Genomic DNA, 23,201 nt, shown 5'->3' with positions numbered 1-23,201 from the left:
AATTCAAGCAGGAAGTTCCTCTGGGGCACTGTTCCCTTTCAACATCTGGTTGACGTTGTGAATTTCCAGCATGACACAAGTGGGCAGCCGTCACGGCTGTTCCTGACCGTACATCGGAGAGCTGAGGCTGTCTTTCAACTCAAGATGGAAATGCCAACCCTGTCCCACCATGCAAGAAGATGGTGGTAGAGGAACGACCCATTCACAAAGACATGGGGGAGATGGAGAAGAAGAAAGTGTGCAGCAGCTGCCAAAAAAAGCCAACACTGTCCTAGGCTGCATCAACAGAGGCATGGAATCAAGATCATGGGAAGTGTTAAGACCACTTTATAAGGCCTTGGTAAGGCCACACTTGGAAGGCTGCCTCCAGTTTTGGTCACCACGATGTAAAGAAGATGTTGAGATTCTAGAAAGAGTGTAGAGAAGAGCAACAAAGAGGATTAGGGGACTGGAGGCTAAAACATATAAATAACTGTTGCTGGAATTGGGTATGTCTAGTCTAATGAAAAGAAGGACTAGGGGAGACATGATAGCAATGTTCTGATATCTCAGGGGTTGCCACAAAAGAAGGGGGAGTCAGGCTATTCTCCAAAGCACTTGAGGGCAGGACAAGAAGCCATTGGTGGAAACTCATCAAGGAGAGGAGGAACCTGGAATTAAGGAGAAATTTCCTGACATAACAATTAATCAGTGGGACAAGTTGCCTTCAGAAGTTGTGAATGCTCCAACACTGGAGGTTTTAAAAAGATATTGCATAACTCTTTGTCTGAAATGGTATAGGTAGGATTTCCTGTCTAGGCAGGGGGTTGGACTAGAAGACCTCCAAGATCCCTTCCAACTCTGTTAATAGAATAGAATAGAATAGAATAGAATAGAATAGAATAGAATAGAATAGAATAGAATTCTTTATTGGCCGAGTGTGATTGGACACACAAGGAATTTATCTTGGTGCAAATACTCTCAGTATACATAAAAGGTACACTCGTTAAGAATCAAGAATCATAACGTACAACACTTAATGATAGTCATAGGGTACAATCAACAATCAAATTATACTAGGAAACAGTCAAGTGGGAGGAGATGGGTAATAAGGAGTGGTGAGAAGATTACCAGTAATAGTAGTGTACACTTTGTAAATAGTTGGACAGTGTTGAGGGAATTATTTGTTTAGCAGAGGGATGGCGTTTGGGAAAAAACTGTCCTTTGTCTCGTTGTTCTGGTGTGCAGGGCTCTATAGCGTCGTTTTGAGGGAAGGAGTTGGAACAGTTTATGTCTGGGGTGTGAGGGGTCTGTAAATGTTTTCACAGCCCTCTTTTGGACTTCTGTAGTATACAGGTCCTCAATTGAAGGCAGGTGGGTTGTAATTTCTATTCTATTCTTTCTACTCTACTATTACTTCTATTCTATTCTAATCTTTTCTAATTCTATTCTCATTTAATTCTAATTCTCTTTCTATTCTACTCTATTCACCCCTATTCCCTGCACACCAGGATAGGAAGATCAAAGGACAATCTTTAAAAAATGGGTTTTCCCAGTAGAACACAGGTTGTGTGAATGTGGAGAATAATAATCCATCTCATCATTTATGCTACAATGCATACAATGTCCTTCATCATGTAGGGAGGAAGGCCTCATGCCGGGGCAAGAAAATGCTGTCAACATGGCTCAATGCTAGCTGAATGTCACTTAGTTTTAATCCTATTTATTGCACATCCTTTTTACCTGAGCTACAGTACAATGACCTAGTTTACACCTGTTTTAATTGCTGTGGGTTGAAGGTTTGTAATTTGTGGCTTCTTCTGACACAGATGAAGGCAAAGAGGAGCTCCTGAAGAATCAACCTTAGGCCAAGCAAATGCGACACAAAATGGATGTGGACTCTCTTTAATATATTTATTTTTGGTCGAGCTTTCTAAAATGGCACCCATCCCTCACAATACTTCCATTGTGTTAACTTGTCCCCAAAGCAACACAACCTTCTCTTGGATCTGTATCCTTTACTATGTAGCTTTAGTCACAAAACAAAACGAGGAAAGTATCACTTTCCATGCAAACAAAACACCAAAAAGGATTCAAAAGTATCGCCTGGCCATATGGAAACATAAGAGAACAACAGGAAATAATCAGGAAATAATCCTGATGGACTAAAATCAGAATGGAAAAAAGCAGGTTTCCTTTCATAATGGAAACTGTCCCAATGCTCATGAAGATCAATGCACAACGTGGCCAATGGATCCCAAAAAATCTATTATTACTCTGGTGGGCACCAACAGGAACCTAGAGTACTCCTTCATACAGGTAGTCCTCGGCTTACGATCACAGGGGAGCCCCAAATTTGTATTGTTAAGTGAAACATTTGTGAATTTTGCCCCATTTTATGACCATTCTTGCCTCCGTTGTTAAATGAATCACTGCAGTTGATAAGTACTAACCCAGCTCTTAAGGGAGGCATTTGTTAAGTGAGTTTTGCCCTGGTTTACGACCATTCCTGCCTCCGTCGTTACATGAATCACTGCAGTTGATAAGTTACTAACCCGGCTGTTAAGGGAAACATTTGTTAAGGGAGTTTTGCCCCGTTTTACGACTTTCCTAGCCACATCTGTCAAGCGAACCGCTGCAGTGGTTAAATTAAGTCACCCAGTTGTTAAGTGAATCTGTCCCCACCCCACCCCCCATGGATTTTACTTGTCAGAAGGTCACAAAATGGGGATCGCGTGACACTGTGAACCGTCGTAGATGTGAGCCGGTGGCCAAGCGTCTGAATTTTGATCCCATCGGCAAGGGGATCTTGTAACTTTGAACGCTCACTAAGTGAACTGTTGGAAGTCAAGGACTACCTGTATATGGGTGGAGCCTGCAACTGAAGCAGAACGAAGCAGCCTCGATAGGAGAATTTTTTTTTCCCAAGCAGTTCACTGGGGTACAAGAGGGTACACACCAGTCCCTCTGGTTTGTCTAGACAATTCTGGAAACAACGCAACTGCCAACGCAAGCTGCCAAGACAAATGAATGCCTCTGCTCTTGTTTTAAGGTCCAAAGGTTGGAGCTGCAGACCAGAAATATAAAACTTGGCTCTCGTGACCGGTGCAGGTTTGCAACGACCATTGACATAATTGTGAAATATTTAGACACTAGCTCGATGCCCGTGCTTCGCTGCGAAACTATGTGGTTGGGCTTAGTTTTTGGGAAGAAAAATAAGGCGGGGGGTGGGGGGGAATTCTGCCTCTGCCTACCAGCATCCATCGGTATTAATCTGGCTAGCGTCCTGTCAGTGTGTGAGAGTTGAGGGCTGTTTGGAAACTGAAACAGTATTTGCTCTGTGAGCAAGAAGAAGGAGACAGCAAGGAGCCTGGGCGTGGCTTAGCTCCACTGTTCTGTACTAAAGCTGCTTGGTGCTATGAAACTAAAATTGAAACTGAAACTCCTCTCCTCTGCTTTTGTTTTGCATTTGGAAGAGATTTCTTTCCAGGTGGGGAGGGGGAGTAGAACTCCTTAGCATCAGAGCGTGTTAATAATAATAATAATATAGGAAATACTAATGCTCCGATTTCGAAGAATCCTTTCTTATGAGCCCCTAGAAACCAAGAGGAACATATGTGCCAAATTTCAAGTTTGTAGGCTTTACGGTTCTGGAGATTTTGTGATGACCCCTCAGTGGTCTTTCGCCTTTTATATAGATAGAAGATTTCTCTCAAGGGCCCGTAATATTCCAAAGTGCCCCATGTGTAACTAAAAGATGAAATACCAGATTCAACATTTTTATCATGGATGTTTCTCTGTCTCTCTTATTATAAGCAGTCCTTGACTTACAACAGTTCATTTAGTGACCGTTCAAAGTTTACACTGGCGCTGAAAAACAGAACCTGGGACCGTCTTTCACACTCACAAATTTGGCGTCCTCCCCACGATCACGTGATCAAAACTGACAACGGGTTCATACTTACGACGGTCCCCAAGGTCATGTGATTTCCCCCCCCCTTTGGCGACCTTTTCCTAGCAAGCAGAAGTCGGGGGGGGGGGGGGGGAGCCAGGTTCATTTAACAACTTGGCTTACCGACTTACGAACCGCAGTGATTCGCTGAACAACCGTGGCAGGAAAAGTCGTAAAACGGGACAAAACGTTCTGCTTGCACGCAACATGAAAATAATTCTGCCAAATTCTGAGCTGTCCCAAGACACCCGGTGGGACTTCCTGTGTGTTGCTCTAACGTTCTGCTTGCACGCAACATGAAAATAATTCTGCCAAATTGGCAGAAGTGGGATTTCAGGAAACACACCGGTTTGTGGCAGCCTGGTTGAGACTGAACGGGCCTCGCTCTGTTGAACAGATGAGTAGTAGTAGAAGAATTCAGAGGCTGGATTCTACACATGAGAAGGGAGGGAGAAGAGAGGTTTCGTCAGCCCTACGGGAGAAAAGATGAAAAAAGACAGAGGAAGTTGTCAGACGAGGAGAGATGAAAGCATTGACAGGCTAAGGAAGAAGAAGAAAAACCGCCCCTTGATATGACAGAGACTCTTGCAAAGACAAATTTAGCAACACCAAGAGGTTCGCGGCTATAAATACGGAAGCAGAAAGCGGTTTTTATGTACCGGGCTGACTTTGATCTCTTTAAAGCAGAGTGGGAAAAAAATTTGCCATGCCAAGGAAGCATCCCCAGGCAGCCAAATAAGGTTCACATGACAAGCAAGCTGGAGCGTGGTGTTGGCGTGTTGTTTAACAAAGCTTACAGAAATTAGAGCTGCCCATACATGTAGCTAACACAAACATTCACTGCCAGAACGTAATCGCAAGCATGTTGGGCTGTCGAAGCAACACTGTTTTAACAGCAGCGCTGCAAACCATTTTCTATTCGTCTCCCCGCACAGCTCACAAGTAGGGAAAACAAGGCCTTCAAATCTTGCTGAAGTGGTCCCAAAGGTGCTTTTTTTTTTTTTTTTTCCCTAAGAGGCAACGGGACTTTCTGGTTTTTCTTTGAAGACAGATTAACAGAGTTGGAAGGGACCTTGTAGGTCATCTGGTCCAACCCCTTTGCCCAAGCAGGAGAGACCCTACACCATTTCTGACAGATGGCAGTCCAGTCTCTTCTTGAAAGCCTCCAGGGATGAAGCTCCCACAACTTCTGTCCCATCAATTGATTGTTCACAGTGAGAAAATTCCTCCTTATTTCCAGGTTGAATCTCTCCTTGATCAGTTTCCACCCATTATTCCTTGTCTGGCCTTCGATTAGAATAGCTTGACCCCTTCCTCCTCTCTGTGGCAGCTCCTCAAATATTGGGAGACTGCTATCATGTCTCCCCTGATCCTTCTCTTCACTAGACTTTTGAAGACCTTTCACTTCTCATCCAAGAAGCTTCTTCAGCTCGTCATCTTCTCTTCTTCAGAGCTGAAGAAGCTTCTTGAATAAGAAGCGAAATGTCTTCAAAGAAAAACCAGAAAGGGTTTGAAAAAGCACCATTACCTGAATGCCTGAGAACCTCCATAGACATTTAGCTGTGCATCAGATCTGAAGAAGCCTCTTAGATGGGAAGTGAAACAATCTCCAAAAGAAAAAGAAAAAACCAAGAAAATCCAGTTGCCTCTTGAAAAAAGCACTTTTGGGACAACCATGAATTGGATGACTGAGAATCTCCATGGGCATTTTGCTGGAGCAGAACTCCTAGTAGCTAAATCTGTCTGGCCAACAGAAAGGAACGGCAGGGTCTTCAAATCAGAAACTCCTTAGACCTGCTATAAATTGAGACATTTCCCTGAGAGTATTTGCCCTCCAAAATTATATAAAATCAACCCATGGATGCTCTCGGGAAAGAAATCACTGCTTGCGTTTGGACAAAGCCAGGCAAATCAGATTTCAAATATCCGAATCGTATTTGAATACATGCCACTGTGGGCTCACAAAAGATTAAATATTCTTGGCAGCAAGAAATTACATTATTTCCACAGTAACCTGACGGTATTTAAGCTGCTCTTTGCAGCCGCTCCAGCGTTAACAGGAGAGGAAGCAAGAGCTGTCAGTCAGAAATGAAAATTAAATACTCGTGACTAAAGAAGTGGTTTGGCACAGAATCAGAAAGCACTCAAGCCTAAATATAAATTTCCCCGAGACTTGCTTTTGTTTAGCTTATTTTTTTTATTTCTGGGTTATTTTAATTGCTTTCTACTTTTTATAAACCAGCCAAGACTGCAATGAAAGGAATACGTAGAGATTGTGTTCATGGGAGAAAAATCAGAGATTATTATTCACCACATACCAGAATCTATTTATATAAAAGCGAAATACCATTCACACATCATCACAAGATCTCCAGAACCGTAAAGCCTCCAAACTTGACATTTGGCACTTATGTTCCTCTTGGCTCCTAGGGGCTCACTAAGAAAGGACTTTTCAAAATAACCATCAGAGCATTAGTATTTCCTATATTATTATTATTATTATTATTATTATTATTATTATTATTATTATTATTATTATTATTAACACGCTCTGATGCTAAGGGGTTCTGCTCCCCCTTCCCACCTGAAAAGAAATATCTTCCAAATGCAAAACGCAAGCAGAGGAGAGGAGTTTCAATTTTAGTTCCACAGCACCAAGCAGCTTTAGTACAGAACAGTTGAGCTAAGCCACACCCAGGTTCCTTGCTGTCTCCTCACACAGCAAATATCCTTCAGTTTCCAAATAGCCCTCAACTCTCTCACACACTGACAGGATGCTAGTCAGATGAATACTGATGGATGTTGGTAGGCAGAGGCACGATTTTATCCCCCCCCCCCTATTTTCCTCCCCAAAAACTAAGCCCGATCACATAGTTTCATAGTGAAGCACGGGTATCGAGCTAGTAAATTATCTGTTCAGATGGACAGCTCTCTCTCTATTTTCCCCACTTCAATCTAGTCTGTCACTGGTGCAATTTTGAAGTAAAACAGGTGATTTTATACAGGGTAGCCGAAGAAAAATCTTACGGTCACAAATGAAGATTCTTGGCTTCAACATAACTAGCAGTCCAGCTTTAGCTTCTCAGTGGAGAGCCACTACAGGTAGACCTTGACTTACAACGGTTCATTTAGTGACCGAAGTTACAACGGCACTGAAAAAAAGGGGCTTAGGACCGTTTTTTCACACTTATGACCGTTACAGCGTCCCCATGGTCATGTGATCAAAATTCAGGCGCCTGACAACTGATTCGTATTTATGACGGTCGGCGTATCCCGGGGGGCACACAATCCCCTCTTGCAACCTTCTGACAAGCACTGGGGAAGCCGGATTCACTGAGCAACGGTACCACTGACTTAACAACCGCAGCAATCCACTTAACCACTGTGGTGAGAAAGGTCGTAAAACGAGGCGAAATGCAAGTGTCTCGCTTAGCAACAGAAATTTCAGGCTCAGTTTTGGTTGTGAGTCAGGGAATACCTGTAACTGGGCAATAGGGATTTCTCTTGCTGTCCTCAAAGATAAGTTAGGATTCTATGGAATTTTCTCCCTTGATTGCACCGGTCAAGAAATATGGACCGTGTCAATAACTCGATGGTGCAAAGCTATTACAGAACCTAGTTGTTCTTCTTCGGTTACCCCAAAGACAACTCTTCGTGGGGAGGACAATCCTCTGCACCCCGGCCAAGCATCCCAGACTCCACCTGACGCTGCCATACCTGGCAAGTCAACGCGAAGGTTAACCGCAGGGCCAACTGCCCAAAAACCAACAAGAGTGGATAAATTCAGCCTGTTTGACAAGGGCTGAGATTGGTGGCAAAGACTATCCAATGCCAAAGCAATCATATCAAAACCGCAGCAAACAAAAGGAACGATATTAGAGAGGGACTTTATTGACACATGCAGGGATAGATACGTGCTCACCTATCAGTACGGACAGTCCTCGGCTTACGACAGCTCGCTTAATGGCCATTCGACTTTACAGCGGCACCAAAAAGGGTGACTCGTGACCATGTCCCACAATTACAACCGTTGCCGTCCCCGTGACATAGGGTCGAAGTTGGGCTACTTGGCAACCGACTCGCGTTTACGATGGCCACGGTGTCTCAGGGTCAAGCGGTCACCTTTCGTGACCTCCTGGCAAAGTCGATTCACTTAACGACCCTGTTACTTAACAACTGTAGCCCAGAAAGGTGGCAAAACAGGGCCAAAAACTCACTTTCACAACTGTCTCACCCAGCAACAGAAATTTCGGGGCTCACATTGCAGTCGTAAGTCAAGGACCCCCACCCCAAATAAAAGCCCTTTGGAAGTTGTCTTGCAGATTATTCAGCCTCTCCCATCTCTTCTTTCCTGACTGGTTTTGTATCTTCATCTCTTCCCACCAGTTTGGCGATACTATTCTGTTGTTTCTCCCAGCTTTGTTACTTTACCTCCAGCTACAATCCAAGCCATCCAATTCGTCACAACTTCTAGGGTCCACAGACCTCCCCCCCCAAAAGCAGCTTCTGTGATAGGATACTAGCTCTATACCCGTGCTTCGCTAGGGAACTATGTGGTCGGGCTTAGTTTTGGGGGAGGAAAATAAGGGGGGGGGGATTCTGCCTCTGCCTACCAGCATCCATTGGTATTCATCTGACTGGCGTCCTGTCAGTGTCTGAGAGAGTTGAGGGCTGCTTGGAAACTGAAGCAGTATTTGCTGTGTGAGCAAGAAGGAGACAGCAAGGAGCCTGGGCGTGGCTTAGCTCAACTGTTCTGTACTAAAGCTGCTTGGTGCTGTGAATCTGAAGCTGAACCTCCTCTCTTCTGCTTGTGTTTTGCATTTGGAAGAGATTTCTTTTCAGGTGGGGAGGGGGGTAGAACTCCTCAGCATCAGAGCATGTTAATAACAACAACATAGGAAATACTAATGCTCTGATGGTCATTTCGAAAAATTCTTTCTTAGCACCTAGAAGCCAAGAGGAACCTAAGTGCCAAATTTCACGTTTGTAGGCTTCATGGTTCTGGAGATTTTGTGTGTGTGTGTGTGTGGGGGGAGATGAAGGAGGAGGAGGAGGAGGAGGAGAAAGATTCCCTTGGAAATCATAATTCTCATGAGAATATTTTATTATTCAGATTATGTCGAACAATCCACGAGGCCCTTGAAGGCTTTAAATTGTGATGGGGGGGAGAGGAGCAAGAAAAGGCTTTGGTGAATGCATGGCGAGTGGTCCAATGTGACATATTTATGCAAGGGGGAAAAAAACCCTCCACAGCTGAGGGGTTTGTTAACCTCAGAAATGGCCAATCATTTATCTGGCTGCTTTGGCAAAAAGTCAGTGCACAGCACGAAGCACAAACCGAGTTCCCGACAACAGTTTAACTTGGTGGGAGGAATAGTTGCCAAGTCTATTATTCGGACAAGATTTTGATTTTTCTAATTTCAGGCTTACGCAGTTGGGAAGCAGGCGACGCCAATGCTCAAGACATAAAGGCTTCCCTATCACCTTTTCTTTGCTTTAATCTAAACATAACCGATTATGAATCATATCATGGGGAAGGAGGCTGGGCACATCGTTGCTTACTTAACCTGAGCGATGTACGTGCGCTTTATAAAGTCATCAATGGATCAAGATACACGCCCTTTGTGAACTTTACAATCGACGTGTTATCAATATTGGATTTTGTGTTTTAGTATATAAAATACAAAGGAAAAAAAAATAGGACATTAAGTGAAGGAAAAGGAGTTTAGAAAAGGGGTGTGAGCAGTGATGGGCTTCTACCAGTTTCACAACGGGTTTGGTGAGCGCATTCGTGCGCAGCCCATTACAAAACCACCATTTTACAGCTTTAAAACTGACTTTCCACTGCAACACGTGAGTAAAACAGCTGAGGCGCACTAAACTAGATACATTGTGCATAAGCGCACCATCGTGTCCTATTGTCCCCCATTTATTCGTACCTATTTCCTGTATTCATGCTCATGTCTATTATATCTATTACCGTGATGGCGAACCTATGGCACACATACCACAGGTGGCATGCAAGCCATTTGTGCCGGCACTCGAGCTGCAGGCAAACTTATCTCACTGCGCATGTGCGTGCCTCACAGGTGATTTTTGGCTGGTTTGAGGCCTTTTTCAGCCTCCCAGAGGCTTGAAAAAAGCCTCTAAAGGCCTATAGTACCAGAAGTAACGAAATGAGTCTATTTGGCCTGCAGAGGCTTTTTTCAAGCCTCTGGGAGGCCGAAAAAGGCCTCAAACCAGCCAAAAATCACCTGTGAAGCACAGTGCAGGTAAGAGGGGAGGCAGTGGGGGGCGGGATTGCACACGCTTGCGCAGGGGCTGTGGGGGGGGGGGTTGCTCATTGCCTTCTGGGTGCTGGCACGCAAGCGCTAGCACGCACACAATTTTTGGCACAGGAGCCCAAGAAGGTTAGCCACCACTGACCTATTATCTTGTAAGCAATTGACAAATAAATAAGCAAATAAATAATCTGCTGTGCAGCACCTAAGCTGAGCTTCAAAACTGCAGAAATAAAGGACAGACTGAAGCAAAGGCAGGTGGGTGGGCCCAACCAACCGCCAGAGCAAAGGGTTTGCCCGAACCCATGCATACCCTGAGCAGCCCACTCCTAGGTGTGAGATACAAGGGGAAAAGAAAACAAAAACAAAAAACAGAAGAGCTAAGAAGAGTTAGAAGTCAATGCCCTTTTCTTCTATTTTTTTCCCCTTTTGTCCTTGTATCTTACAATCGACTTTTGAGAATGGAACAATAAGCAAAAGGAAGAAGAGCATAAGGTATGGATAAAAGCAAATGTACTGACACAACCCTGCAAGATAGTCCAGGCAAGAAACCAAAACCACAAGTGCAAACACTACCTACATTGGCCTATGTGTCATAAACTTCCCCTCTCAATTTGATTCAGATGTGTCTGGCAGAAACTTTTTCAGTAACTGTCAGGTACTGTGTGCTTAGTTATTTTTCCCTCTTAAGCTATAAACTGTTTCATGCATTTGGGGGGGAGAGAGAGAAATTGTGCAATACTAGAATAGAATAAACTGAAAGGGATCTTGGACGTCTTCTAGTCCAGCCCCCCACTCAAGCAGGAGAACCTACACCAATTGAGATAAGTGACTAGACTCTTCTTAAAAACACCCAGTGATGGAGCACCCACGATTTCTCCAAAGCACCAGAAAGCAGGACAAGAAGCCAGGATCGAAACTAATCAAGGAGAGAAGAACCTAGAACTAAGAATTTTCCTGACAGCGAGGATCAATACCATTTGCCTGAAATGGTATAGGGCTGGACTAGAAGACCTCCAAGGTCCCTTCCAACTCTTGTTATTAACAGAGTCTTGCAGGTGTTCCCCCCACTTATCTTTAAATAGGGATGGCCCCACAATATGCAAGTGAGTTGTGCCTGAATTTGCAACCTTTAGGCCAGGCTTAAGTGAATCACTGCAGTTATTAAGTGAATCATGCAGTCCTTAAGCAAATAGTCCCCCCCCCTACTTTGCTTATCTGAAGATGGCTGGGAAATTGATCATGTGATTTTGGGACACTGCAATCAGACATGCATGTTATCAACTGGACCATGGGAATGCTGCAAGGACTGCTTGTAATTTTTTTCCAGTGTTGTTCCATCTTCCGTCGCTAAATGAACAGTTGCTAAGTCAAGGACTTTTTCATATTTCTGATCCTTTAGTACATTTCCATCCAGTTCGTTTTGCAGGAGGTGCTCACACCAGAGTGAAAAAAAAACCCTCCACAAAAATAATCCCATCAACTGAAGACTTAGAATGCCATTATTGTCACTTTGAATGTACACTCATTGGCATACATTAAAATGAAGTTTAGCTGCATGCAGCTCTCAAAGGGTCTCCACCTCCAATATACACTACATAAACATGACAAAATACAAAATTATGCATATGCCCACACATAAAAAGCAAAAGACCACTCATGTGTCATCACGAAATCTCCAGAATCGTAAAGCCTACAAACTTGAAATTTGGCACCTAAGTTCCTCTTGGCTTCTAGGTGCTCACTAAGAAAGGATTTTTTTTGAAATGACCATCAGAGCAGTAATATTTCCTATGTTATTATTATTAACATGCTCTGATGCTGAGTTCTACCTCCCCCTCCCCACCTGAAAAAAAAAGCTCTTCTAAATGCAAAACACAAGCAGAGGAGTTGCAGTTTCACAGCACCAAGCAGCTTTAGTCCAGAACAGTGGAGCTAAGCCATGCCCAGGCTCCTTGCTGTCTCCTTCTTGCTCACACAGCAAATACTGCTTCAGTTTCCAAGCAGCCCTCAACTCTCTCAGACACTGACAGGATGCCAGTCAGATGAATACCAATGGATGCTGGTAGGCAGAGGCAGAATCCGCCCCACACCTTATTTTTCTCCCCAAAAACTAAGCCTGACCATAGTTTCACAGCAAAGTACGGGTATGGAGCTAGTATATGATATGATACAGAGAAACCATACAGTCTAGCCCAGATGTATACATGTACATGGCGAGAAAAAAGATTCTTGCGAGTTTACCAGGTGGATGACCAAAGCTGTTACAGAATCTGGTAGAAATAAACAAAGTCCTGCTAGACATAAACAGAGTACCCAAATAAAATATAGGTAGTCCTTGACTTACAACCACAGCTGAGCCCAAAAATCTCATTCAGTGAGTTTTGTCTCATTTTATGACCTTTCTCGCCACACTTGTTAAAGCCAATCTCTGTGGTTGTCAAATCAGTCACACGGTTAAGCGAATCTGGCTCCTCCATCGGCTTTGGCTTGTCGGAAGGTCACAAAAGTGGTTTTTATTTTATTCTTTTGCAGCACCGTCCTAACTTTGAACAAGTCACTAAAATGAACGGTTGTAAGCCGAGGACTGCCTGCACAGACTGCTTGCACAGTTTATAGATCAGGAAAATCTATAAACCAGGATAAATCGAAGGAAAAAAAACACACACACACACACACACAAAGCAGGCTACGAGAGTCCGTCCAGGAAGGAGTTCAACACTTCGTGGGCTAACCCGGGTGGAGGCGTGTAAAGATGCTGACACGCGTGTTCGAGCGCACGTGTGGATCCACCCTGGGGAGGGAGGGGGGCCAAACTCACCCAGAGGTCCCGCTCCGAGCGGTGAAGGCCGAGCCGCTCCAGCCCGACAGCCAGGTCGTGGACGCAGAGGGCGCCGTCCCGGTTAATGTCCAGCTGGGCGAAGAGGCTATACAGGCGACGCTCGTGCTCGGCCAGGAACCGGGAAGCGGCCTCGCCGCCGCCGGAGGAGAAAGAGGAGGAAGCGGACGAGGAGACCCCGCCGCACTGGCACAACACGCCGTTAACGACCGTCGGGGAAGCCAGCGAACGCCGCGCGCCGGCCGGCATAACCGCCACACAAACACAGACACGCTACCAAGACCAAAGGCGCCGCCTCTCAGCGGAACTGGCCTCCTGCCCAGCGGAAGCGGCTTTTCTGACGCCATGTCCAGCCTTCTTGAGGGCGCACCGCCCTCCGATTGCTCGACGGCGCCGCTTTTTATCCACGCTGTCCAATCCGAAGCGAGAGGGCGGGGCGGAGGAAATCTCGCGAGAAGGAAGGATGGGAGGGCGAGAGGAAAGAAGGAAAAACGTGTCTTGCTTTGCTCCTCCTTCTCCCGCTCCTCATTACGTCACGGGGGAGGGCAGCGCCGATTGGAGGCGGCGCGCAAGGGCCCCCTGTTGGCCGACGGAAAGAACGCCAAATCCGAGTCCGAACGGGCCGGCCCTTGTAAGGAAACGCCGTATAATCAAAACTCGCTCGCTTGACGGACAACGCTGGGAGCCAATCGAGTTTCAATCGAGGCCGCTCCGGCAATTGGCTTCCAGCTCTCCCGGATGACGGACCCACCCGCCGCGGCGCTCCGAGCCAATCGCCACCCCTTCGCGCGTGGCTGGAGGGCGGGCTCTGACCCCTAATGGGCAAAGAGCTGCGCCAATGAGAAGAAGGGGCACGAGGGGGCCGATTCTGGAAGCCATTACGCCACTGCCGCAAAGTAGAGGCTCTCTGCGGGGCGGGTGTCGCCGGGTAGTTGGGGTACGCAATTTGCGTACCTTTCTTCGCCTGCTGGGAAAGGGGACGGCGGGAAGAGCGGAGGGACCTCGAAATGGCGGGCTGGGCGACGGGGGGCGCTGGGAGGGGGGCCCGTCCAGTCCAGGCTGAGGGACTTCTCTCCCACCAGGCCCTAAGCCTGAAGCCCCCCAAAAATTCCCCCTGACACCTTTTCTTCCTCTTATTTTTTTTTTTGGGGGGGAGGGGTGAAAAAAATTAATTGATAAATTAGAATTCACTTTTCAATTCGGATTGCATCGGAGAATGCAAATGATGTCAATTCCCTTCTCTTTCCCCCTCACCAAATTCACTCCTGAAATGGAAGCCGCCAATGCTCCCTGATTTCTGTCCCCCCCCTCAAAAAACAAATTAATATTTATAACAATCATTACTGAGGCTTCTTTTTTTCCTTCCTGAGATGTTAAACTGAACAGGAAATTATATGAATTCCTGTCACTTCTCCCTCTCTCCCCAAAAATGTATCCTTGCAATTGAAACCCCCATATTTTCCTCATTCCCCTCCCCTCAAAAATTGAAATTATTGCGATGGGGGGGGGCCTGCCTTCCTCAGGAATTAAATTAGAAATGAATTGATATTTGTTACGCGGCTACCCAATCCTTTAAAGGGCCATTTTCCCACTCCTACCCACCCCCCAAATTGAATTTACAGGTGCATAACTAGAAAATCCATTCCTTATTTCATGCTTTAAAAATGACTGGGGTTGGCCTTACCGGTATTTATTTTTTTATTCCCTTTTATCCCCCTTCCCAAAGTCTACCTCAGGGTCATCACAGTTTCCATGTAGCCCCCTATTTCAGAGACACCCCCCCGCCAAAAAAAATCCCTTTGGGAGAATCCTATATTCCCATCTGCTTTAGAAATGGTCCAATTTCAAAATGCCATCCTAAACTAAACCTCGACCATCCTTCTCTTGACTCCCTTTTGAAACAACCCTTAACTCTGATTTCTGGACTTCCAAGTCCAGAAATGCTAAATGAGATGCTCTCCTAGGTAAGTTTGTACAAAAGGACCACCTGAATAGGCTGAGAGTCAATTATGCACTCCTTGTATTTGCTGTTGCGTCCACCCTCTTCACTCTCTCAGTTGACTTCTTTGCTTTCCTAAAACATCACCCAGTTTCCCCATGATTCTCTGTCATTTGGGAAAACTTTTCTTCAAAACATACCTTGGGAGCTAACTTCTCAGCGTTAACCCATGCATAATCTCTGCATTCCTAAGTCGCCATTTACCTTCAGTCCTGCATTATAAATACTTACAAATATGAATATCGTAAAATTTGTAAATCCTTCACTGGCTCTGTTTATCTGCCCTTTGGTTGAATTTTGCATCCATCTTTTGGGAGATATTATTCTTGCATAACGAAGCCTCCTTCCTCCCGAAATAGGGTGACTTTCTCCAAATTGGCCCCTGGATCTGTTTTTTCAACGTGATCCCCTTCTTTTTTTTGCAGGCTCAGTCCCCGGGCTTTGTCTCCAGACCCCCTTGACCTGGCTTGTCTTCATCCTTGGGCCTTCCTATGGCCATGTCGTCCCCTCCGGCCCCACCAGCTAAAAAACGGAAGATGAACTTCTCGGAACGGGAGGTGGAGATCATCGTAGAAGAACTGGAGCGGAGCAAGCACCTGCTCATCAACCACTTCAATGCGGGCGTGCCGCTGACCGTCAAGGCCGCCGCTTGGCACAACATCCTGCGACGGGTCAACGCGGTAGCGACGTGCCACCGGGAGCTGCCGGAAGTGAAGAAGAAGTGGTCGGACCTCAAGACGGAGGTACGGCGCAAAGTCGCCCAAGTCAGAGCCGCCGTAGAAGATGGTGGCAATGACCAGGAAGGAGGCGGGGAAGGCCAGGAGGCTGAAGAAGACGCGACAGGGACCTCTGCTACCCCAGTGATTCTCACCCCCATGCAGCAGCGCATCTGTAACCTTCTGGGAGAAGCCACCATCATTAGCTTGCCCGCAGGAAGCTGCACCGGCACCCATACGTCAGAAATACCAATTACAGCTGCCACAACCACCGTCGCCCTTACACAGAGTAAGTAGCTGGTTCCTTCCTTCCCATACAGTCATTCCCATACAGTGAACTTCAACTCCCAGAATTCTGGCAGGGGATGTGTGGACTCAACTCCCAGAATTCTGGCAGGGGATGTGTGGACTCAACTCCCAGAATTCTGGCAGGGGATGTGTGGACTTCAACTCCCAGAATTCTGGCAGGGGATGTGTGGACTTCAACTCCCAGAATTCTGGCTGAGAATTTGTGGACTTCAACTCCCAGAATTCTGGCTGCCTGGGAAATTCTGGGAGCTGGAATCCACCCATCTTCAAATTGCTGAGATTGAGAAACACTGATTTGGTGTTTTTGGTTTTGCCACCCTGGTCTGAACCAAGTGCACATCCAGTCCCTGATCTAGAATTTGGGGAAAGAAAGCTTGCCTGGAACCTGCCCAATGTATTTCATAGCAGCAGGTAACCTGCACCTTTAAGGTCACACCTGACTGCTTCTGATGGATTCCGCAACCCTGCTGCTTGCAGCCCGTTCAGAACACCGCAGTCTCATTTTGTCCTTGCCTGTCAGAGGAGGAGAAAAATGTGTAGGCAAGGCATGCAAAAACAGGGTGGGGTTGAATGTAAAAAAAAAAAAAAACCCAAGCTCTCCTCCTGGCTCACCTCCACTCACTGCTTCTAATTAACCTTGCCAGGTGATTTAGTTGTGTTGTTTTTTTCTGGTAGCCCTGGAGATATTTAATGAAAAACATCCTGTACCTGGTGTGTTCTTGATCCACTCCCTTCCTTGGAATGGATTCTTTGCTATCTTCTACCGAGACCTATTTGGACCTATTTCCATTCTTGGGAAAAATAATTGCTCCGATAAACACAATTGCCCTAATTTCTCAGGAAACATCCTTTCCCTATTAAGGCCACAAATAGCATCATGTTGTTATCAGCCAGTAGGCTTTGTGTGATAATCAGTAGATAAGGTTGCTTTTTCAGCCCCTCCTGGGCAATTTATCAGGTAATACCTTCCTGTATTTATGGAGCACTGATAATGCTAGATCCGTAATGTGACTCTTCAAAGTCCCAAGGGGGAAATTGGAGACTCCTATGTCCTTGGATCATGCGATCTATGAATCATATCTTCAACACCGCCACCCAAGCGGTTACTTTGCTCGAAGGTTGGCTTCTAGAGCCAGCTCCTCCTCTTCTTTCAAAGCTGGTCTTCTCCCTTGTCATCCAACTTCTCTTCCTTCCCAGCCATAGCAAAAAAAAAATCTAAAACTGTATACAGGCAGTCCTCGACTTGCGCCCATGACTGAGCCCCCAAACACGATTGGTAAATTAGACATTGCTTAAGTGAATTTTGCCCCATTTTACGGCCTTTTCTTGCCCCGATTGTTAAGTGAATCCCTGCAGTTGATAAGTGAGTAGCCCGGTTGCTAAGTAAATCTGGCTTCCCCGTTGACGTTGCTTGCCAGAAGGTCGCGAAAGGGGATCGCGTGACCCTCGGACACTGCAACCGTTAAAAATGTGGAGTCACTTTCCAAGCGTCTGAATTTTGATCATATCATCATGGGGACGATACAACGGTCGTAAGAGTGGAAACTGGTCCTAAGTCTCTTTTCTCAGCGTCGTTGAATGGTCATTAAACAAACTTATAAGTCGAGGACTCCCTGTAATCAGTGGAAGTGCTTGCCTCCAGAAGTTTGTGGGTTCTCCATCACTGGAGGCTTTTAAGAAGAGACTGGACAACCATTTGTCTGAAATGGTGCAAGTTTCCTGCTTGAGCAGGGGGTTGGACTAGAAGACCTCCAAGGTCCCTTCCAACTCAGATATTCTGATTCTTAAACTGCCAGAATGGGAAGCATTGGCAGATTCATTGCTGGGTGCAGGGTTACCAGTGGCAACTGATCAGGCTGGATTTCGAAGCAGCCAGGAAGCATATTTTTTCCCTCCTCCCACGGCATTTGCTGTGTGTAATACCTCAAGCTGTCTCCCCAGCCCTGTTCCTTTCTTTCCTTCACACCAACTGTGAACGTGTGCAGATGGCATAAAAGAGGAGGAAGAAGTCACCACAATTGACTGGATTCACACAATGCATGTCACACTGCAGGGATTACCAACAATCTAATCAGTGATCATTCATCTTACCTCCCCCACTTACTCTGACATGACATAGAAGCTGATCAATATACACCTATAAATAGCATTATTACCAAACACAGTCTTTGTAAGAGGCTGATAAAAAGGAACCACCTCATTTTTATGACCACCCTCTTTAGATTTAATTCTAAACTTGAATTTTAAGATGCTTTAAATCCCCAAATTTAATTCTAACCTCAAATTTTAGGATGCTTTAAATTCCCAGGTTTAATTCTGTTGACTGTTTTGGGAACCCTTGGTTGAAAGGCCACATTGCAAACGTCCCAGTTCTCAAAAAAAACCCTCTCCTCCTCTCCTTAGTTCCGGCCGAGATGACATACCACAGCCTGGAAGAGGGGGTGGTCGAGTACTGCACCACCGAAGCCCCCACCACCGTCACCACCGAAGCCCCCTTAGAGATGATCACCCAGCAGGCCGAGGTGTCAGCCAAGCCCCAGGAACTGAAGAACAGAATCGCTCTGAACTCCGCCAAGCTCCTGCAGGAACAGCGAGTGACCAACCTACACGTCAAAGAGATCGCCCAGCACCTGGAGCAGCAGAACGACCTGCTGCAGAAGATCCGCCATTCCCAGGAGGTGCAGGCCTGCGCGCAGGAACGCCAGGCCCAAGCCATGGAAGGCATGCAGGCCGCTCTCAACGCCCTCATCCAGATCGTGCACCCCGTGATTAAGGACTTCCGGAGGTTTTTACAGAGCAACACTCCCGTCACTCCTTCGGGGACCCCTGATCCAGCCCAAGCGACTCAGAATGGACAGGATAGCCTCATACAATGAAATTTGGGTGGTAGTGGGGGAATCTTCTAAACCCAAGCTCGGCCCAGGAAGAGGCGATGGGCATCATATTTTGTGCCAGCCAACGGGTTCAGAAGCCAAAAAAACCCACTCTGAATTACTTACCCAGCTCAACTCATGTCCTTTTTTAAAAAAAAAAAAATGTTTATGCAGTTCCTTGACTCTGCTAGGAATAAACCATAACTTTAAATGTTCGGTTTTAAAGGAAAAGATTGGCAAATACATTTTTATACAAACAGAAAGCAGCCTTTCTCTCTCTCTTTAAAAAAAAAAAGAAATGGTCAAAGAATTGCTGTTTCAGAATTCAGGCTAGGATAAAGAGAGGAGATGGTCTCCACCAAGAATTATTGGAACCGAAGTCCCAGCTCAGAGAAAGGAGACCAGGTGCACAAAAGCTGGATCAGAGGTAGCCAAGTAAGTGGGGATAATTGCAGACATGGTACAGAGATCAATGGATTTTGTGGCTGGGATGTGTTGATCGCAGAATGAGGTATCTAAACACTCACACACCACATCCTGATCTGCTGTCAGGACAGCCTCCGAGGTAACAATCACACACTGGTATGGCAAGCAATGATACAACAAACCTCAGTTTATTGGGTCTGAAGTTCACACGACACGAAGCCACAAGAAAATCATATTCTGGTTTAATGCAATGCACCCAGCCACAACATTGCATTTGTGGATGGCTGCTCATTGCATTTGGCTGTCTGTATAGCGGGTCTATAACAAAAGCTTACAGAACGCCGTTAAATGTTCTACCTACAGAGATTTCCCAGTATCTGAAGCTTTAAATAAAATAGAGCCATCGGGGAAGACCGTTTTCCAATAACTTGGATTTGCAAGATAAAATAGTCCAGAGTTCATTATATATATATATGTGTGTGTGTGTGTGTGTGTGTGTGTATGTATATGTATATGTATGTATGTATGTATGTATGTATGTATGTATGTATGTATGTATGTTTTCTGAGGTTCTCGCGGGTATTTATATGTGGATCTTTGGTTATTCGGGTTTTTTCCCGCGTAAAATTGGAAGTATCTAGGCGACATTTCGATGAAGTCTCATTCATCATCTTCAGGCTTGTGTCTTCAGCTTTGTGCTTCTCAGAGTAATGTGAGCTTGCAGCTGCTGCTTCCTTTTAACTGCTAGTGGGGGTGTGACTTGATTGGGTGGGGCTTGCCTGTGTTCTGATTGGGTGGGGGGGTGTTCTCATTGGTACCATTCTGGCACAGCAGTAGGCTAGCCCCAAATTTAAAATTGAAACGGCTGTGAAAGTCTGACTCACAGACGAACACAATACAGAAGCCTGATGATGGCAGATGAGATTCTGCCGAAAGGTTGCTACAACTTTAAAAGCATAACTATAATAACGTGGGAAAATACCCGAACAAAGCTGAATACCAGACATGTAAGTACCCACGAAAACTTAAGAAAACATATGTATATGTATATATGCATATATGTGTATATATATGTATGTTTCCTGGTGTTTCTATTACCTGCAGGGGGCATAATACCTCCACATTTCCAGCTTTTAAAAACTTGTGTTAAATAGAAAGCCCTGGGGCTCCCCAAAGGAAGATAAATTTAAAAGGCCTTTAATGGAGAACTTTGTTCCACCATCAGCCACGTAAGCAGTGACAAATGAACACTGCAGTGTCAGAACGATGGATAAGCAAGAAGCTGCATTTGTACTTCTGGTTCTTTTACTCTCACGTAATCCGAACAAGGGAAAGAAGGAACCTAACGATTTTTTTTCTTTAACCATTTTTGGATTGGCAAACTCTCTCCTGAAACAATTAGATGAAACAATTGCCGCGAAGAGCAGATTCTGTGCCCGGCCTGATGTCTATTAGCTCCCAATTCTCTTCCGTGATGTTCTCTATAGGAATATAAAATCTGCAGTGTCAGAATTTGTCCGTTCACAAAGTCCGTCCTTTCTCTTCTGGTTTTGTGGCACGGTCTACTGTTGTAAGAGGGTAGAGTACAATTATATTCTAAGAAGTATATCATTACGGAGTTGGGAAAAACAAGCTTTCAAATGCTACTCTATAGCCTGTGCTTGTAGCAATTCACCACTTTCCGTTCTGCCCAATCTCCTTCAGAACGCCGAATCGCTTATAAAAAAGACAATCTAAAACAGTGTTTCCCAACCACAGCAACTTGAAGATGTATGGACTTCAATTCCCAGAATCCCCTAGCCACCAATGGAAATCTCACACTTCCCCCACCCCCAGATGCGTCTTCCTGCCTCAGCCAGTTTTATCCTCACAGGTTAAGTTTACACACGAAATGCTAACCACAGTATAATTAGTGTGGCGTGTGAATTCCAGCCTTTATATGGTTTGCAAACCACAATTTTTGGCCTAGTGTTACAATTCAGGGTGGGTGAGGATGTTAACCTATTCTCCCCATTCTTAGCTAGACACCCGAACCAATACTGCTAACAATGGAAACTGAACAAACCAGTTTGAGCTTACGTAAACCAGCTGAAAGTTGCGATCATCACCTCTCCTGCTTTGTGGTATTTTCCTCAAGACAACGTAAGGAAGTATGAAGATGGGTTTTGTTTTGTTTTTAACAAAGGACATTCTGGTTTTTCTGCATGACTGGGAAAAATTCTCTTAAGAGAACTGGCCTTTTTTAACCCATTGTTCAAAATGCAGAAATATACCTCTTGGGATTCACCACTTGGTCAGCCTCTCCAAGTTCTCCATATGCTCAAAGCACAATTTATTTTCATCTATTCATGACTTTAAAGACAAGAGTGGAGAGAATACCACAACCAGTACGGCAGGGAGAGTTACTCAGAATCAACAGGGCCTCCCAAAATAATAAACTGGATTCAAAGCTAGCATCAGTCTTGGTTTGTTTAACAGTGGTTGATTAAATAAATCAACATTTCCTAGGTTTGAGACTTAGGAATACTCTTAACTAGGACACCGCCTACATCATCGGAATTAATTACCTTTTTAAATCCCAACCTGAGCAATAGTTTGCATAACAAAATATTAACCTGCACTGTTAATGTAATTCTTAGAAAAAAAAGTCCCTTTTTTTTTCTTCTGCCATGTGCTTTCATTTACCTTTGTGGGGTATTTATAAGGCACTTCCCCCCAGCTTTCTCAGCCACCTGGGAATGGAAGCGTTTCTGGCATCCCAGAAAACAGCAGCAATGCTTCTAGTGCAAGAAAGCAAAAACAAAAAAAAATGGAAAAAAAAAACACCCACATTCCCGTAATACGTAATATTTCCAGCACTTTCTCCACTCTTCCTGTTACAGCGACATTTTTACTGGTAAGAGTAGAAAGGCCAGGAAACAATAGGAGCCATCAAGGCCAATTAAGCGCTATTACATTTCTCGGCCATCAGCCAAGCTTACCTTGGTTAATGGCCGCAAATGTCCAGTTGGCATCTTCCCAGCTCAAAGCTCCCTGGGACCAGATGGTTTTCCTGGCAGGCAGGGGGCTTTTGAGTCAGACCAACGTCCATGGGCCAAGCTTGGAGAAGGCATCACCCATACCTTCAAAGCACCTGGGCTTTATAACCATCACACTTGAGAAGACAAGGGAGGTTACAACCCAGCTGTTAGGGTGGGCAGCTGAATTTCTCACGTTTTCCCGTTGTGAGAAGCTGGCAGATGATTAACCATGGTGGGCTGGAGAAACCAGGCACGACCATGAACCCCAACAAAGGACTGGCAGACTGAGGAAGCCAAGCCATGACAAAGGTCTTTGAAGAACCTGTCCCATTGTCCTTGACTAAGTTCGCACACCTCATGCATACAAAATTCCTTCACCAAGACAGTCCCCTAAGTTATTAAAAACATCATGGTTGGGATTACACAGTCATGATGTCACTTGCTTGTTGATCAGGGTCTCAGCCAAACTCTGGTATCTTTGTCGGTGATTCACCCACGAGGGTTGATCCTGGCAAATGCGGCTCATAAACGAAGGTTTATGGTTCATTGTGTTGAGTGAACCCTACTAAGGATTTTGATAAGCTATGAATCAGTATAAAGACTGATTCAATAGATAATAGTATAAAGACTATTGTTTGTGACTTAGCACAATGTGTCAGCCTCCCTGTCATGGCTAAGCAAAGCAATGCCTTAACGTGTCAGAGCTCCATAATGGCCCCTTTCCCACATTACTCTTGGACTCCAAATAAAAACTAGCTTTTATTGCCCAACTAGGTTTATATAGTGAATAATGCTTATTTTAAAAAT

The 23,201-nt window shown here is 45.2% G+C and overlaps 2 protein-coding genes across 8 annotated transcripts in view; one reads left to right on the top strand and one right to left on the bottom strand.

Annotated features, from left to right (window-relative positions):
• Nucleotides 1-13,360, bottom strand: part of SLC25A25 (solute carrier family 25 member 25) — a 48,972-nt gene extending 35,612 nt beyond the window's left edge. For 2 of the 6 annotated variants that reach the window (XM_087943830.1, XM_087943827.1), the window contains exon 1: nt 13,034-13,346. In XM_087943830.1, coding sequence (XP_087799956.1) covers nt 13,034-13,300 — 267 coding nt within the window. In that variant the 5' untranslated portion in view covers nt 13,301-13,346. Of the gene's footprint in view, nt 1-4,277; nt 4,404-13,033 lie in introns of all 6 variants that reach the window. The other 4 variants (XM_087943832.1, XM_087943829.1, XM_087943839.1 and 1 more) reach the window with 3 other exon arrangements.
• A 501-nt stretch (nt 13,361-13,861) lies between these two features.
• On the top strand, nt 13,862-19,211 carry NAIF1 (nuclear apoptosis inducing factor 1). 2 transcript variants are annotated; one of them, XM_026689143.2, is made up of 3 exons: nt 13,862-13,988; nt 15,476-16,055; nt 18,479-19,211. In XM_026689143.2, the coding sequence occupies exons 2-3, from the start codon at nt 15,542-15,544 to the stop codon at nt 18,949-18,951; spliced, it is 987 nt and encodes a 328-aa protein (XP_026544928.1). In that variant the 5' UTR covers nt 13,862-13,988; nt 15,476-15,541; the 3' UTR covers nt 18,952-19,211. The 2 variants fall into 2 exon arrangements, with proteins under 2 accessions (XP_026544928.1, XP_026544929.1); XM_026689144.2 differs by having other exon boundaries at nt 13,916-15,015.
• Nucleotides 19,212-23,201: the final 3,990 nt, after the last annotated feature.

This window comes from Notechis scutatus, chromosome 15 (genome assembly GCF_049901735.1).
Source record: "Notechis scutatus isolate UNSWTSFEM ecotype Mainland chromosome 15, rNotScu1.2, whole genome shotgun sequence".
In the NCBI taxonomy this organism is placed as follows: Eukaryota; Metazoa; Chordata; class Lepidosauria; order Squamata; family Elapidae; genus Notechis; species Notechis scutatus.
This window is presented reverse-complemented; position numbering and strand designations above follow the sequence as displayed.